The following is an 18,719-nucleotide window of genomic DNA, read 5'->3' as shown; positions in this document are numbered from 1 at the left end:
CCTTCTTGTTGGTTGTGTGAGTGTTTGCAGTTTATAGCTTTTGTTGCTCACTTCACACCTGCAAAAGACGATCAAAGCAGAACTTCAATTGACCGAGATATGTACGAAGATTTATTCATGTGCATCACTTAAGTTGATTTCATTGTAGACGTAGCTCTAAGGTGTAAAGACCTTCAAGAATTATAGACGTAAGCTTCGATTTAGAGTCACGGGACACGACAGTGCATTCTGTCCAACGGAATATCAGAAACGTGATGTTGGTGTTCGAATAACGGAAAATGAGCAGTGGTCCACATTTCTGTTAAGCCCAGTAGAAGAGTTGAGCTTCAGATGAATAACGCTGGAAAGGCGAACACAAAACAAGAGTCTTAAGCCCAACAGTTTTATGATAGTGTAAACAGTGGATGGATGGCGATCTTCTGCAAACAGAATATATTACTATCTCTGAATGTGTGGGAGCATTGGAGTCACCGGCATGGCCGGAAAATCCTGGAGTAACATATGGTGAAACAAGTATAAAAACCCTGTGTCTGCGTTTTCGTCTTCCAGAGAGACGGATGCTTATAGGGGTTCGGAATCATTTTACGGAGAAGAAAATGCCAGCATCCTCCATTCCTCTTCTCAATGCAGTGAAATGTGTTCCCATATTTACTAAGGAATGTGAACGTGGGTTTCCGCTCCATCCTGCTACAGTCAGCAGTCTGATGTTCGTTAAATTTCTTGGTCCTTCACTCCAGTTGTTTCAGCCTATGGGTCACTTATGCTCTTGCTATATGAAATGCAGTCATCTTGCTACTGATACCAACAGTAAAGTAGGAAGGCTTGAAGCCTACAGCAGCCATGACTTGACGTCAGTTTTGAAACTGTTATAATGCTACCTAATGTTAATTACAATGTAGTTTTATAGTGAAATAAATAATCAGCTATGCTGAAAACTTCATTAATTGTCGCTGTATTATATCTAGTGTGAGAGTTCACTCAAATATTCTTTTAGAAAAAGAACACTGAATGTCATAATATTTAAGCTTCTATAGGGCAATAGAGTGAACTGCACAATCAAAAGCTTTTAACGAGTCACCAATAAGACTAGGTCGCAGTAGCTCCTCGATTAAATTTTGTATAATATAATTTGTGAATTGAGAAGTGGCATGCTCTATGGAGAAACCCCTTTAAAATCCAAATTGAGACAGACTAAGTATTTTGTTCAGAGATAGCTGTGTTACAATTTTAGCATGAACTATCTTTTCCCACGCCTTCAGCAAAGAGGTAAGCAGTGAAAATATGATGACGAATTGTAAAAAATCGAAACTGGATCGATTTCAGCCAAATTTGGTACAAATACTATTTATTGTCTCGAAAAAGTTCTGCGGTACGAATCACCACCCCCCCTCCCACCTCCCCATTTGTGTGGGGTGAGAATGAAAATTGGATGACACTGGAGACAGACAGAGTGAGAGGGAGGAAAAGGATGTGGGCACAAAAATGGCGTATGAGGAAATGGACATAGACAGAGTATGGTGATGGAGAGAGAAAATGGGCATGAGGAAACTGACAGCGTGTGGGGAGAGGATGAGATGGACAGAAGGCATGAGAAGAAGGAAACAGGGAGAGAGAAAGGAGGAGGACATGGACAGAGACTAGGCAAGGAGGAGGTCGACAGAGAGAAGACTGAGGAGAAGGTGTGCTGACAGATTTGGGAGGGGGAGGTTAGAGAGAGGGGTGACGTGGAGAGGGACAGAGAGAGATGTTGCAATGTATCTGATGTATACATATACCTGTATCCATGTATGTATGTTAAATATTCCTTATCTCGTACTACATTTTCTCAGTTCATACAGTAAAATTGTTACATTAGGCAAGACGTTTTAATTTATTACTTCTTTACTACTAACTGTTTGCAAGACATATCCCACACAGCAGCCACATAAACCACCGAATGTACCTGCAAAATGTATGAATCTGTGACACATAGCTCAGTAGTTATGACATCGTGAACATTGAGAACCATGAGAAACCAGTTTACTTTAAAGTGGGACGCATATTACGTAGACTACACCCACCCAATGTTTGATAATGGGAGCACTTAGTGACTTCCAACAAACTTCCATTATAGTTTCAAACCTCTTCTACTCTCTTTTTTGCTTACATATTCAAGGTCAAATATGTAACACGTAAACTGATTTATAAAGTAATCAGAAGTCTGAGGCTGTTTTACACATGCGGCTTCGATTTGTTAAAGGCTCTGGAGTTAACTGGTTACTTCCTGGCTGAAGAGATACACAATGGAAACAATTTCAACCAAATTTGTTATGTAAATGGTTTACTGTTGTGTGCAGATGAGCTGAGCCAGAGGTAAAATGCTAGTTAATATCTGTCCTGGTACCTTTATAGGAAAGTTTTCTGACAGCAGCTTTTAATGGAGTTAATGATATATATATTATTAAAAAGGGGAAAAAATTCCGAGCATACTTTATTGATATATTATATCATGTTTCGCCAGGTACTGATGGAAAACACATTTAATCATGTATATATGACATTCGTGTAACTTTTTGCTTGTATTTTATTGCTTTATCTCTTGAGCTGTCCATACCAGTTTTCAGAGATACTTGTAGGTAGTGATTATTAAGTATGTTGGCTACCTGACTTCTATCATTTATTATTAAGCTCTTTTCCTTTATAACAAACTTATAAAAATTTTAACTGATTTTCGATTCGTTTTTATCTATTTCCCATAGTGTATTTAATTTTATAACCTGCATTATTAATTTTGGGCATTAAAAGTGACATTTTCCAATTCGTTATGTGTCAACGACATTAATAAAGTTACAGGCTATGCACTCAGTAATATCTGCAAGTAAGCAACTGATACTGAAGGACTATGTTGGTTTATACCTCACTTTATCAATCATAATGGAAACAGAGGTGTTGAGAATGATATTTCATTGTAGGTGGCAATGTATCACTGAATGCAATGCCACTATATCTGTCTGATTTTGTTACCTGGACAGCAGTCTGTCCTGCATATGGTGAAATCAGCTGTGGATACTGTGAGAAGCTAGGAGGCATACGGAAATCTGACTTGACTTGTGCACCAAGAACATGTACTACAACAAATTAGTTTCTTACCAAAATGTTGCTGCAGGTAGTTCAGGTATTGACTCGTGGTACAACTATTGACTCATCCTCTTGGAGACATAGTCATATAGAAACCCATTTTTCCTTACCAACATTCTGAGAGGAATATTTCCAGTTCAGTTTTTGGTACAATACCCAGAATCACTCCACTGGTAAATCATTCTCTTGAAAGAAGTATTGTCCAACAACGTTTTGTGATGTTAAAGCACATAATTCTGTAATTTTTTGAGAATACTGAGATGTTTAATCGATTTCCTTTCACATAGTACATCCACAAATTGTGTAGATATTCTTGTTCACAAAATTCCTTAGATGAACTTTTGCGCCAGCACCCATCAACCGTTCTATTGTATAGGACACTTCATTGCCACGCATATCATGATGTCGCACTCTATACTGGATCTACTTCCTAAGGTTCTTGCTGCACCAGGTGCAGTCTGAATGCATAGTTGTCTACCCTTGCAACAAAATTACGAAACAGACATTAACTGTGTGCTTTGTAAGGGGGCAATCTTTTACTGTTCTCTCCTGTGGCTACTTGCTTTACTTCAGAAGCAAAGCGCTACAATTTCTCATTGTGCTTCCACAATGAAAGTGAACAAGAAGCACAGACGTTAATAGAATGAAGACGCATTCTGGAGGAGATGTAGTCAAATCCTTCTGTAACTAGTGCGATGTAAGGTTTTTGTCTATTTTCTGTAACATTGGGGAAAAGCTCCTAGAATGATCCCTTAGCGAGACCTGACGCTTTCTTCTCCGCTCTTGTCCAGCTGAGGTGGTTCAGCGTTTCTTAGAACCTCAAAGCGAACAAAAAGTTACACTGTAAACTATGTATCACTTGGAGAAAGAAGAACAAGCAAATGTAATTATTTAACTCACAGGAGCCCCAGTTTTTGTGCCCCAGATAAGTGTAAGACACCAAGTATTTTTCTTTAGATGCCTAACTTACAAACTTTTTATTTCAGTTTCTTGATAATCATCTCTGTTACTTACCATATTCTTTGTTGCTTGTTAATGTGTTTAGTGGTTGTTACTGACGACCACATATCATTTCACCATACTTGTTATAAATTGTTTATTTATAGGTGCCGCATTTTTTCACAAATACTACTCGTACCTTTACACGTATTGGCTACCTCAGGCAATAAGAGACAAAGTGGATGAATATACGAATTGTGAGGATATTGCTATGAATTTCCTAGTTTCTCACATCACTAGAAAGCCTCCCGTCAAAGTAAGTAATATTGACCCAAAGTATTCAATTTTCGGTAGTAATTTTGTTTTACTTGTTATCGACTACGAAGTCACTTGTAGTCATACCTTGTAATTTTAAATGCTTGTAATGGGTGTTTCATAGAATGTGAAAAAATCAGTTGCCGTTAACAGTGTTGTCCTAATTCAAATGAACATTGTAAACCATGACAACAACAACAAGAAATAAAGAAGCAAACATTCGTGAGAACTGAAAGATGGCGGCACGTAAACAGTGAAATTAACACTGACCTTTCACATGTGATATTACTCTCTTCTTGTTGTTGTGGTCTTCAGTCCAGAGACTTGTTTGATACAGCTTTCCATGCTACTCTATCCTGTTCAAGCTTCTTCACCTCCCAGTACCTACTGCAACCTACATCCTTCTGAATCTGTTTAGTGTATTCATCTCTTGGTCTCATTCTACGACTTTTACCCTCCATGCTGCCCTCCAGTACTAAATTGGTGATCCCTTCATGCCTCAGAACATGTCCTACAAACCGATCCCTTCTTCTAGTCAAGTTGTGCCACAAATTTCTCTTCTCTCCAGTTCTGTTCAGTGCCTCATCATTTGATATGTGATCTACCCATCTAATCTTCAGCATTCTTCTGTAGCACCACATTTCGAAAGCTTCTATACTCTTCCTGTCCAAACAATTTATCGTCCATGTTTCATTTCCATACATGGCTATACTCCATACAAATACTTTCAGAAATGACTTCCTGACACTTAAATCTATACTCGATGTTAACAAATTTCCATCCTTCAGAAACTTTTTCCTTGCCATTGCCAGTCTACATTTTATATCGTCTCTACCTCGACCATCATCAGTTATTTTGCTCCCCAAAGAGCAAAATACTACTTTAAGTGTCTTATTTCCTAATATAATCCCCTCGGCGTCACCTGACTTAATTCGACTACATTCTATTATCCTTGTTTTGCTTTTGTTGATGTTCATCTGATGCCTTCCTTTCAAGACACTGTCCATTCCGTTCAACTGCTCTTTCAAGTCCTTACTCTCTTATGTTCGTCGTTATCCCAAGACAACAGTAACAGCTTTTAATTCAGTTTTATCTTGGAATCAAGCCAACCTATATGATTATCTATCGAGTGAAGACGTCCACGAACCATCATTCGTCGATCCCAACATTTTTTTCTAGAATGCATTGTCTCTTTCACACTGACACGAGGCGAAATCTTTTCAATCAGTATTTAAGGACAAATGCTGTCTTAAGGATTCGCCATCTGTCGTAATTTTAGAGGCAATGCATTTTAGTTGCTGTGGTATTGTACCTGTGTATTAAAGACACTAATGTTCTGCCATTACATCTTTTACACAGATCGTATCTTTTTTTCTTAATTTAATTCCTTTCAGAAATATTTTTGTATTAGGATTATCATCAATGTTCTTATCCTACTATTTCACTTTGGGCTATCTCCCTTTCACAATAATGTCAGTTCTAAAGTAGGAATTCAGTTAGTTTAGTTTATGACAGTCACAGATATTTGCTATATCATACAATTTTTAGTGATGTGTTTTATATGATACGATTGACAGTGCTCCTTTCCAAAATAGGCACACCTGTTATATACGGAGTTGTAAAAGTATGAAATCACTTATCTTTTGGCATAGAGTTATTATCTTCAGTGAACACACAACAGTGTACCACATACATCCAATGTGCAACGTTGTATGACTTCACGTTATCGTGGCTGAAGATAAACTCAACTGAATGTTATTACAATCCACTTTTTTTCATTACAACAAATTATGTCACAAATAACGACCGCAGGCACCATCCGCAATGACGGTGCCTCTGGCCAAGCGGTGATGTTGGCCAATCGTCCGAAAGCAATACCTATGTAGGAAATTCGTTTTGTCCTTGTATCTGCTCCCACTCGTACACGGAACAAATTAGGAAAACGTGACGACCTAGAGTATTTAACACTATGTACTAAAAATTGAACTTTATTAACATTTATGGAGCAAATGTTCCTTACCACATATCGTGTTCCCATCTCTGAGGCAGTGCATACTACAATCCCAAGCTATCAGTGCATCCCCCTTCCCAGTGTTATGCCATATTGGTGGAATCCAGCCATATACTTACGTTCTGTTACTTACAGAGACTTAGCTCAAACTAAATACAATAATTATTTTCTAACAAATGAAACTTAGATATAAACTGTAAGTTGATTAACGCGAACTAGTACACAAATAGTAAACACTTCATTTAGCTACTGTTTTATATAAAAGTGGTTATATTAATATGAATTGTCATGAATTCTTTCAGTGCCTTCACAATTTCACTTAGTGGCTTAACCCATCTCCAGAAGTCTAAAATCAATCAGAATATGAGCCTGAATAAATTAAATGGCATCAAAAATTCATACAATGGATCTGATTGATTATTATGAATATTATTTATAGTGCATAACAATGTTTCATTCTGACGGGGTGTTAATTCTCTAAATATTTGCTGTTCCAGTTTACTGCACTGTATTCACTTCTTTCGACAATGTCCTGACAAATGAATAGGGTAGTAAGAATTACATTCAAATGTTTTGTGTTTTTATGGTACACTATCTGACATGTTCCACACCGATAGGAATAATCCTTTTTTGGGTCTATGGATCGAAAGCTGAATCTAATCTAATCTAATCTATGATAGCTACAGTCTTTTTAGAGATGGCGCATTAAAACGCTGGACCCGGTTGACAAATAAAATAAGATTGAAAACTGACAGCTGAAACTTGTTTAATTTGACATCCCCAATATATAGACATGTCTTTCCCCACCAGTTTAGAGGATATGAGGTCAAAGGAAAAATAAACAGGTAAAAATTCTGTATATATTTCATAGTGGAAGTAAGGTTCCTGGTGGCAAGCAATATTTTAACCCAATATACTTTCAACACAAAACAGACTTTCACTTGCACATTAAATTCAATCTGAATGTATACAAGTGGTCCAACTAAAACGTTCATATTTCTTTACATATTACACGAATATGTAATAAAATATGGGGCTTCCTCTTTAAAAATACGCATTTGAAATCCGTTTGACTTATGGCAGCGCCATCTAGCGGGCCAACCATAGCGCCATCTGGTTTCCCCCTTCCTGCTTGACAAGTTTCGTTCTTTGCAGGTTTTCCGTTTGACGCTTATTTCTTGAGATGTTTGGCCTGGTCACTATCAATGGACCACCCTGTATACATATACAATTCTCCTAAATTATGTACCTATTTATTTATTAGTTACTTGAACTTCTGTCACTGTCAGATAACTGTTAGTGTTAAATTATTTAGTTTTTTCTGTAGGAGAAGTTTTTATCTCTTGTTCTTTGAATGAATTAGTATTCCTCGTATCCATTTTGTCCTGGGACTTGAATGCTGATAAATACAGCTTCACCTTTTAATCCTTTGATGGATACTTAAGTTGTTCTTTCTGTCAATAGAAACTTCACATGGTTTTGATTGTTAAAGTAATAGCATGAACGCATTTAGATCCCATAAGTCTTTTAGTCTTAAGTAGTACACTTCCACTAAGCATAAGATTTCTGTCACATTGGCTCTTTCCAGCCTACACATTAGGACACTCAGCCCTTGTTTGACATGTTGCCCAGCGAGTGAATTCACAGGTTTTGCTCTCCCCCTCCCCCCTCCCCCCTCCTGGAAAATCACACCTCCTACAACTCCCTCTACATTAATGCTAGCGTGAGGACTTCCTTGTCTTGCGTAGTCTTCTAGACTCACACACTTGCCTGCCTCGGCAATGTGAATTTTCCTGTAGATTTCTTTATTGTAATGTTATGCCACTTTCATTCTTTATTATATTCATACATGTAACTGCAGATCTACTGCTACATTGTTTGCAAGGCGCAGAAAATCCTGTTCTCAGTGACACCGGTGATAAAGGTCTCAGTGTCACCGGTGTTAATGGAGACTTGTAACTTAACACTGAAACATTTATTGGTTATTATTTCCCCTAACACAATTATCATAGGTGTACAAATACTTAATATTTTTGGTTGTATTACTATTACATTAGACTGGTTCTTAACAGTAACTTCTTAATTACATTATCTTTGTTAATATATCTGCAAATGTTTCTCTGTAGCGATTTTCTTTAGTGTTTGGTGCCTTTTGGCTGAAGGTTGTAGAACTGGTTTTTATGTGCCCCTGGTTGCGACTTATAGCTGATACAGTTCCCCAAATCACTTAGTGAATTACGAAAATTAAAGAAGGTACCTTACTCTTAATTCTACAACCAGTAAGGCGCTTACAAAACTATGAAGTATCTAAGCTCTTTATTTTCCAGGGAAAATGTTGTACTACATCGCGGTACATTACCTTATGGGTTCCGTTTTCTTCTTGTGGGCATGGAATACTTTGTATCGCGTTCATCTCGCTGCCTTCCTTATTACATGACACATATGTACCTTTCCTCTATTATCTAGTTGTCTAACGTAAATTATTCAAAACTTTCTTATGTATTCAATACTCTATAAATTCAATGTTGCATAAAACATTAGTCTTACTCATTTAAGAGTGTTTCTCGACAATTTCCTGCGGACCCTCGTTTCGATAAAAAAATTGCCTACACTTCTATTAAGTTTAGAATTACACTCATGCACTTTCACGATTACTAGTTCTCCAGAGTGAAATTTTTGTGTCGGAACTGCTGGCTTATATTTCCATAATCTATGTGAAAAGCTCACAATTAACATCTGTTTAACAAGTTTATTCGGTGTTTTATTGCTCACTGTCTGACCTGTAGGCCACCCCAACTTCAATAATAACGATTCACCAATTACCGCAATTTCCTTCTGAGAATTTATTTTGGTAATAGTTCCATACTTAAATGTGGTAGTTATTTAACTCTGTCTCAAGCTTGTACAACGTTCAGACACATATGTTACGAAAACTACTAAAATATATAGGACATAAACTACCTAGCTCCTTCATTGCCCTTTCAGCAGGGTTGCTCCAGAGCTGCTACTTGTATTTATTTACTTATTTAGTCTTAAATTCGTCCACAAAACCTTTATAATATGGTCCCACCAAACTGACTACCATTAATTGGAATATGATGTACAGTGTGCTCGGAAATTCCTGTTACCAATTTCTGTGAATGGTAGAGGGGATTGTGTGCATTATGTTTTGAATAGGGCATCTGGAAATGTGCCACATCCGTTCTATGACAGTTTCAACTGAGATGTTAGAGTCGTACACTTCTGCTTGAGGAAATGAGTTAGACCAGACGCAATGCAATTGTTAGGTAATAGTTCGAAAGGAAACATAACGAAACATCTAATAATCACTTAAGCAGACTTTTTGTATCAACACTTAACATTAAATGTTTACATTATTTCAAAACAGAAAAGAACCCAGCAAACTGTACATACAAAACAGTATTGATGCAATAACAACAAAAGCTCTACGTGGTGCCCACCACCGTGGTTACAGTTCTGGTACACACTCTCCATCCCACATGGTGTCTCTTCAGCGTCTTGTGCAGCAGCCAGAACTCGTGGTGACAGACATTTCGTCTCTACAGTAGCCTTGTAAACTATAAACTTTGCATAGGACCCCACAAGAAGTAATCTGTATGAGCTAAATTCGGTGATGGCTGTGGCAACGCGTTTGGGCCACCTCAGCTGTTCCATCTTTCCCATACCGTCTGATGAAATGTCTCCAAACTACACATGAGCATTGAGACAAAGTTGAAATAATGAGACCTCAGTCACAATTTTTAGTTTTATTAACCAGGTTTCAACACTTCTAAGAGTGCCTTCATCAGAATTTAAATGTTTAAAGTGGCCTATAATATAATTACAAATTTATGAGAAAGGAAATTTTTACGTAAAAGTGTAAGTACTTATTAACAATACAAGACAGAGACAGTACTTAAGTGTCACATATAAAATAAATAAGGGCTTTACTCACAATTTTTTTTAAAAAGAATGCATGAGGGCGAGCCACTATGGGTTTCTCATATTTGCAAAGCAACGGCATGGGCGCCCGCATTAACAAGTGCAGGCAGGTGAACGTGATACCAAGAGAGCCATCTTGTAGGCGTAAATATATGTAGGCTACTTAACATTTCAAATATAGACAGCTGAATGTTAAAATGAACAGAATTTAGTATTTGAACTCACAGGCAAAGTTTAATGAGACAACAGCAGACATGGTAACAGTTTGCTTATGTAAAAGCATAGCAATACAGTTTGAAAACTGAAAACTGATTAACAGTACAAAAACAAGCAGTACTTACACATCACGTATAAAATAAATATAAAGTGAAACAGCTTTAGTCACAATTTAAAGTAAAATGTGTGGAAGGCGAGCCACTGTGGGCTGCTCACATATGTCGTGCTTCAGACTAAGACGCCCACGTTAACGACTGTGGGCAAGTGAACATTACACCGAGAGTGCCATCTAGTAGCCGCACATAGAAGTTGGCTACTTAACATTCAAGTGTAGACAGCCGAATATTATGATGAACATTATTCAGTACATGATGTAAAAGGCAATATTTTGTTTAACAGCAACAGATAAAGTAACATTTTGTCAACATCGGAGCTTAGAAGTACAGCTTGAAGTATAAAAAAATCACTATAGAGAATACAGAAAGGAATGAATGACATAGCCTGTAGAAAACGATATAACATGAAATACAGCCAATAAACCACTTAATAAATGAAAAATTATGAGTTGGCTTGGATGGAAAAAACATTTCGGTAACTTCACAGGCAGATGAACATTTCACCGAGAGTGCCATCTAGTAGCCACAAGTACAACTTGACTAATTAACATTCAAGTGTAGACAGATGAATATTATGATGAACATTATTAAGTACATGATGTAAAAGGCAATATTTTGCTTAACAGTGACAGATAAAGTAACTTTTGTCTACATCAGAGATTAGAAGTACAGTTTGAAGTATAAAAAATCACTATAGAAAATACAAAAAGGGCTTAATGACATAGCCTGTAGAAAACGATATAACATGAAATACAGCCAATAAACCACTTAATAAATGAAAAATATGAGTTGACTTAGTTGGAAGAAAACGTTTCGGTAACTGCATGAGGAGACCTACAATTAAATGTCAGGTAATGGATTCATATCGTTGAATAAATTTTAATCACGAAACTGCAGCTGCTCATTGAGAATTAGGCTATCATTTCGAAAAAGATGTTTAAAAATCTGTAATTCTTCAATGCTGAAATCTGATTTCCTAACGAACATTCCTTGGCACAGCCTCCAATAACAGGTCCTATACATTTTGTTGGAAGATCAAGTGTGCAGGACCAGTTAGCTTCAGTGGAAGCAGGTGTGCATGCATTACATTCCTGAACTGAAATCGAAGTAGAACAAAAACGGTATGTTTTCAGACATGTGTTCGTAGTCAAAACATTATGTAGTCACTCCCCTATATAAGTTCGGGAATTTCCAAACACCCTGTATTGCAAAGTAGTCAGATGTGAGACATCTACTGGTCTTTTTAGCTGTAGCTGCCTGAAGAGGATACAATCGGACATACTTAGACTAGCATTCTAATACCACAAAAATAAACGTTAGTCTCCACTCCCTTTTCATAGGGGCCTATAAAAATCAACAGCAATTAAATCTCATAATCATCTAGGGATTAATTGGTATCATATAAACGTGAATGGTAGAAGCACGCCCTTCACTCTTTGACAAATATTGTACTGCCTGATTTTAGCTTTAACAAAGTTACCAATATTTCTGCAACAATAACATTTATTCATTTGTGTCAAGCATTTCTTTATCCCAAAATTACCATATCCATCATGAATATGTCTTATTAGATATTCAACAGTGCGACCCAGTACACATACCCTCCACCGCTTTTCATTTAATTTACTTTTCCAGAAAAGTATTTCCTTATATCGTAATCAGGGGTCTTGTTTCTCTCGTGGTAACTTACTCTCTTTCACAGCCTTTATTACCCTTTCAAAGATTGGTCTGTAGCTTGTTCCTTCACAGTGGTACCAGGTAAGGTTTTTGTTTGTGCTTGTCAACTGCGATTTTATAATCTACGTTTGGAAACCCCTTCCTCCTTCATCTGTAGGGGGTTTCTCTTTTAAACTGACTAGCTGCCTGGAAAATTCCATGGCCATTATATTTTTTCTACTTTTCATGAGGGATATCTGGAAATCAAATTTATGCAGAAATAAGATTCATTACGTCAGCCTTCGAAGTAATAGCTTACTACTATTTGAGAATGTTAATGCTTTGTGGTCCGTATAAATTATGATTTTCCACACACAAACCAAAGCCGCTTTCTCTATGACTGAATATTATGTCACGTTTATCTAACACACTAGCAGCAAAGGCAATACTTCTGTGATCATTCATGCGGTTTTCAAACACTCCTTTGAATAACTCACATGCAGTACCATAACATGAAGCATTAGTGGACGTTTTGAATACGTCCTCCATTTCAGTTCGATCTAAAATTTGTACATTGAATCACTCATCCTTTATATTATCAAACTTTCACTCTCTTGGAAACACCACTTCAAATTAGCATTCTGCTGCGGAAGTCCTATCATATCAGGACATCAAATATTCATAACAGGTAAATATCTTCTGTAGGACCGTACCATCCCAACAACTCACTTGAGCTATTTTTTATGTCACAAGTATGGACACTTTTCCGTAGCTTCTACCTTTTCAGGATCACCTCTAATACCTATAGGACTGAGAATGTGCCCTAAATATATTACCTCTACAGTTCCGAAAGTCACTTTACTGACTTTTACCATGATCCCTTTTACATGAAAGTTTTGTAATACCTTGTATGATACAGTATGTATTCCAACTAATTTTCAGTTACTACCATTACGTTGTTTGCATGCAAAATTAACTTCTGCAACAGTTGTGGCCCTACATTTTGATATAATGCTCTTAAAAACACTGACATACACTTTCAAACCGAAGAGACTAACTTTAAAACAATACGACGTCCCTTAAGAAAGGAGTGCAGGTACAGGCCTTGAACTAGGATGTAGGGGCACCTGCCAGTACGTGACAGTCTCATCAAGCAGCTTATACATTTGATGCCTTCTAGTTTTGCTAAGATCTCTACACACGTACTGGTTGGTCTCTTTCCACCTAGAAGTACCGATTTAAAATACTAGCATTAATAACTACCCAAATATTACAGAAGACATGGGCTACCTGTTACACTTTCTTCGAAAGCTCATATATCTCAAACCAAACCATGTATACATGAGGGACAAATTCCTAACGTGAGCACATCATTTTAACTTCAGAAATCTATATTTGTCCCAGGTACGACTACAGATTATTAAACTCTGTATTAATTTTGTCGCTAATTTGCATAATGTAACAACTTACCCCAGAATGGCATATATTGTTACACTCTACAGGGTTCATTTTTACATAATGAAAGGGAAATATCTTTTTGCTCTATAGCACACATTAACTTAATGAGTAATCTTAATCCAAGAGAAACGATTTTAGATTGTAATAAAGCATCTACACTACTGGCCATTAGAATTGCTACACCACGTAGATGACATGCTACAGACGCGAAATTTAACCCACAGGAAGAAGATGCTGTGATATGCAAATGATTAGCTTTTCAGAGCATTCACACAAGGTTGGCGCCGGTGGCGACACCTACAACGTGCTGACATGAGGAAAGTTTCCAACCGATTTCTCATACACAGTTGACCGGCGTTGCCTGGTGAAATGTTGATGTGATGCCTCGTGTAAGGAGGAGAAATGCCTACCATCACGTTTCCGACTTCGATAAATGTCAGTTTATCATATCGTGAAATTGCTGCTTGCGTTGGTCGAGATCCAATGACTGTTAGCAGAATATGGAATCGGTGGGTCCAGGAGGGTAATACGGAACGCCGTGCTGGATCCCAACGGCCACGTATCACTAGCAGTCGAGATGACAGGCATCTTATCCGCATGGATGTTACCGATCGTGCAGCCACGTCTCGATCCCTGAGTCAACAGATGGGGACGCTTGCAAGACAACAACCATCTGCACGAACACTTCTACGACGTTTGCAGCAGCATGGACTATCAGCTGGGAGACCATGGCTGCGGTTACCCTTGACGCTGCATCACAGACAGGAGCACCAGCGATGGTGTACTCCACGACGAACCTGGGTGCACGAATGGCAAAACGTCATGTTTTCAGATGAATCCAAGTTCTGTTTACAGCAACATGATGGTCGCATCCGTGTTTGGCGACGTCGCAGTGAATGCACATTGGAAGCGTGTATTCGTCATCGCAATACTAGCATATCACCCGGTGTGATGGTATCAGGTGCTATTGGTTACATATCTCGGTCACTTTTTGTCGGCATTGACAGCACTTTGAACAGTGGGCGTTACATTTCAGATGTGTTACGACCCGTGGCTCTACCCTTCAATCGATCCCTGCGAAACCCTACATTTCAGCAGGATAATGCACGACCGCCTGTTGCAGGTCCTCTACGGGCCTTTCTGGAGACAGAAAATTTTGTACTGCTGCCCTGGCCAGCACATTCTTCAGATCTCTCGCCAATTGAAAACGTCTGGTCAATGGTGTCCGATCAACTGGCTCGTCACAATACGCCAGTCACTACTCTTAATGAACTGTGGTATCGTGTTGAAGCTGCATGGGCAGCTGTACCTGTACACGCCATCCAAGCTCTGTTTCACTCAATGACCAGGAGTATCAAGGCCGTTATTACGGCCAGAGGTGGTTGTTCGGGGTACTGATTTCTCAGGATATGTGCACCCAAATTGCGTGAAAAGGTAATCACATGTCAGGTCTAGTATAATATATCTGCACAATGAATACGCGTTTATCATCTGCATTTCTTCTTGGTGTAGTAATTTTAATGGCCAGTAGTGTAATACGGTAATATGAACACCTTACTGATAGTGACATACAGAATAATTACTAAGTCATCCTTTTCTACACTCAAGCGCCTGGAAGAGGGCCTATCGAACCACCTTCACAATAGTTCTCTATTATTCCAATCTCGAAAAGCTTGCGAAAAGAAACTGTATCTTTCTGTGCGAACTCTGATTTGCCTTATTTTATTAAAATGGTCGTTTCGTCGTTTCTCTCTATGTAGGTCGGTGTCAGCAAAATACTTTCGCATTCAGAGGAGAAAGCTGGTGACTGAAATTTTGTGAGAACATACTGTCACAAGGAAAAGCCCCTTTGTTTCAATTACATTTACCCCAAATCCTGTGTCGTCTGATTAACACTCTCTCCCCTATTTCGTGATAATATAAAATGTGCAGCCCTTCTCTGCACTTTCTCAGTGTACTCAATTAATCCTATTTGGTAAGGATCCCACACCAAGCAGCAGTACTGCGAAAGAAGATGGACAAGCATATTATAGGCCGTCTCTTTAGTAGATCTGTTACATTTTCTAAGTGTTCGGTTAATAAAACGCAGTGTTTGGTTTGCCTTCCTCACAACATTTTCTGTGTGTTCTTTCCAATGTAAGTTATTTGTAATTCTAGTTGCTAGGTAATTAGTTGAACTTACCACCTCTAGATTTGACTTATTTATCGTGTAACCGAAATTTTAAAGATCCCTTTTAACACTCCTGTAGATGACCTCACATTTGTGATTAATTAGGGTTAACTGCAGTTTTTGCTCCCTGCAAAATTCGTTTTCTGCAATGTTTTTTGCAGTTTGATTTAATCTTCTGATGACGTCACCTGTTGATAAACGACAGCATCATCTGTAAACAATCTAAGACAGCTGCTTAGATTGTCTCTTAAATCATTTATAAACATAAGGAGCAGCAGAGGGCCTATAACACTATCTTGTGGAACGCCAGAAATCACTTTTATTTTACTCAATGACTTTCCATCAATTACTACAAACTGTGACCCCTCTGATAGGAAATCACGGTTCTAGTCGCATAACTGAGACGATATTTCATAAGCACACATATGTCAAAAGCCCTTTGAAAATATAGAAATACAGAATCAATTTGAAATTCCTAGTCAATAGCAGTCAACAAGTTGTGTGTGAGTTGTAAGTGTGTCACCTGAGCGTACTAGGAGATTTTTACCAAACAAACCCAACCCAACCACAAAATTTAATATTTTATTACCAAAAAGTGAAAATAAGAAAATAATAAATCATTATCAAACAGCTCTAAGCTTTTCATTCCATCTGAAAGAAATCCCCAGAGGGAATTTTTCAACTTCTCTATTTTCTCAGCTTCTCAACCTTCGAGGTTATTTCCAAATCTTTTTTAGCTACTTCCTAACAGCTGCTCTTTTCCTACATCTGTCACCTGTAACGCTCCTTCAGCAGCGTCTTTATGTTCGATGATCGCCATTGCTTGGGTGGGCTGCCTACTCCTGTTCTGGGGCAATCAGGAGCACAGGCAGTCGTTTGCAGTTTTGTATGTATAGTTGGTATTTTGACAGACTAAGTTGGTTCAAGTTTAGTCACTTTCGTCTGTTTATTTTGAGTGTAAATAAATTATTTAATGCACATTTCCATGACCCAGCCCTTTTGGATTTGTGATTTTCACAGACTTGAGATTAAGTGACGAAAGTTAAAGTCTTCTATCTCGAAAAATTTCTAAGTCCCAGATGTGTGTTTACAGGAAGTATTTTCTGGAAAATTGCTTTTACCATAATATTTTTATTTTTAAGGATAATTGAATTCTGATTGCATTTTTGAATCGGACATTACCACTGAAAAGCTGCTACCCACAGTACACGAAAGTAAGTTGGGCTGTATAACTCCCAGGGGCAAGAGGCAAAATATTGATTGTTAATTTCTCAGAGAAACATTAGCTGATCCTAAAAATTCAAATTGCCAGCATAATCTACGTAATAAATGCTACTCAGAAAAAATATAGTGAAAAACTTAAATATCATCTTCTTATTGGAATACTAAATTTTTCAGTTTTTGTTTCTTCATAGTTTCTTAAAATGTTTAACATTCTATAAACTTTTTTAAATTTTTTATTCGTTCATGTAATTAAAAATTTTCATTCAAAATTCTTTGCTGAGCATCCTATGCTAAATTTTTTGCACCACACGAGTATGTAGGCAATTGTATCATTTGGAACTTTATCATTAAAAGTTCCAACTAATTTCATTGTAGTTTTCTGTGTGGCTAACAGATCATTCTCATAGACAGATTTATAACACAGATAGAATAATTTTCAGTAAAACTGAATGTTATCACACTAACATCACCAATAAGTTGTGTGAGTTTCTTAAAATCAAGGAAAGCATCATAAGCTTTCAAAAATTCATTGGGTGGATCTAGATTCCATAGTTCGTAAGGAAATATTCCATTTCTCCCATTTTTTACATAGATATTTTGTAATTTAACATGATCAGTTAAAGAAGAATCAGGTAACGTATAATTTCTTTCTTTTTGTCTGGAAAACGACGAATATGAAATATGGCATATCAATTTCAAATAATTATAATCGTAGTGATATCTAGTTCAAAATTTCTGATTCCACTTAATCCAGCAATATCTTTTGTTTGTTGTTCAAAGAGATATATGGGAATATTTGTATTTTTTAGTCTTTCTTGCTCTAACTGGAGTGAATACTTCAAGCACATGCATTTCCATCGATTCTACAAAAATTTTACCTTCTTTTGGATAAGTATCTCATATTTCAATGTAGCATCATTTTTATCAGCCCCTCTAAGAATAATATCTCGAGCACTTTGTCTCCAAGTAAATATTACTGATAATCACCTTCCCAAATCACTTCTTTATAACCTCTGAAAAAACACCAAACAAATGTATTGGAAAAATTACTTCGTTTTTCTTACTTTTTATTATTTCATTATTAATGGTATGACCTTTCATGGTCAACTCATGAGCTAGAGTTGAAGTCAATTGAATAAGGATACATGAAGAAATGCATGGATATTCCATGCTACACATAGTATTATTTCCTTTCTTTATTGTGATAACATCAAACAGCTTTGCAACTAAGTTATCAATTAAATTTTTATTGGATTTTCCAACATATTTTGGACAATCTGTACCATTAGTACCAGTATACTGAAGTTCATATACAGCTGAGCATGATTACGATCAACTGAAGTCATCTCCAATATTTATACTAATCTCTGTGATCTTGCTGGGGAGATTTCGGCTAGTTTTAGTCTTCTCATTCACAGGGAACAAGTAAAACTGGTAGCTCTAAACTTTTTTCATCATTTATAAAGATAAAAATTGTTAAGACATTTATAAAACAGCTGTTAGATAAGCACCATTAAAGTCAATCAAATTATCATTCTCATCAGTTACAGTAATT

General features: G+C 37.2%; 1 protein-coding gene across 1 annotated transcript in view; it reads left to right on the top strand.

Annotated features, from left to right (window-relative positions):
• The window catches only part of LOC124777210 (exostosin-3-like), a 195,102-nt gene that overhangs the window by 154,008 nt on the left and 22,375 nt on the right, over positions 1-18,719 (top strand). The window contains exon 9 of the mRNA XM_047252525.1: positions 4,224-4,372. Coding sequence (XP_047108481.1) covers positions 4,224-4,372 — 149 coding nt within the window. The remainder of the gene's footprint in view (positions 1-4,223; positions 4,373-18,719) is intronic.

This window comes from Schistocerca piceifrons, chromosome 2, assembly GCF_021461385.2.
Source record: "Schistocerca piceifrons isolate TAMUIC-IGC-003096 chromosome 2, iqSchPice1.1, whole genome shotgun sequence".
Lineage (NCBI taxonomy): Eukaryota > Metazoa > Arthropoda > Insecta > Orthoptera > Acrididae > Schistocerca > Schistocerca piceifrons.
This window is presented reverse-complemented; position numbering and strand designations above follow the sequence as displayed.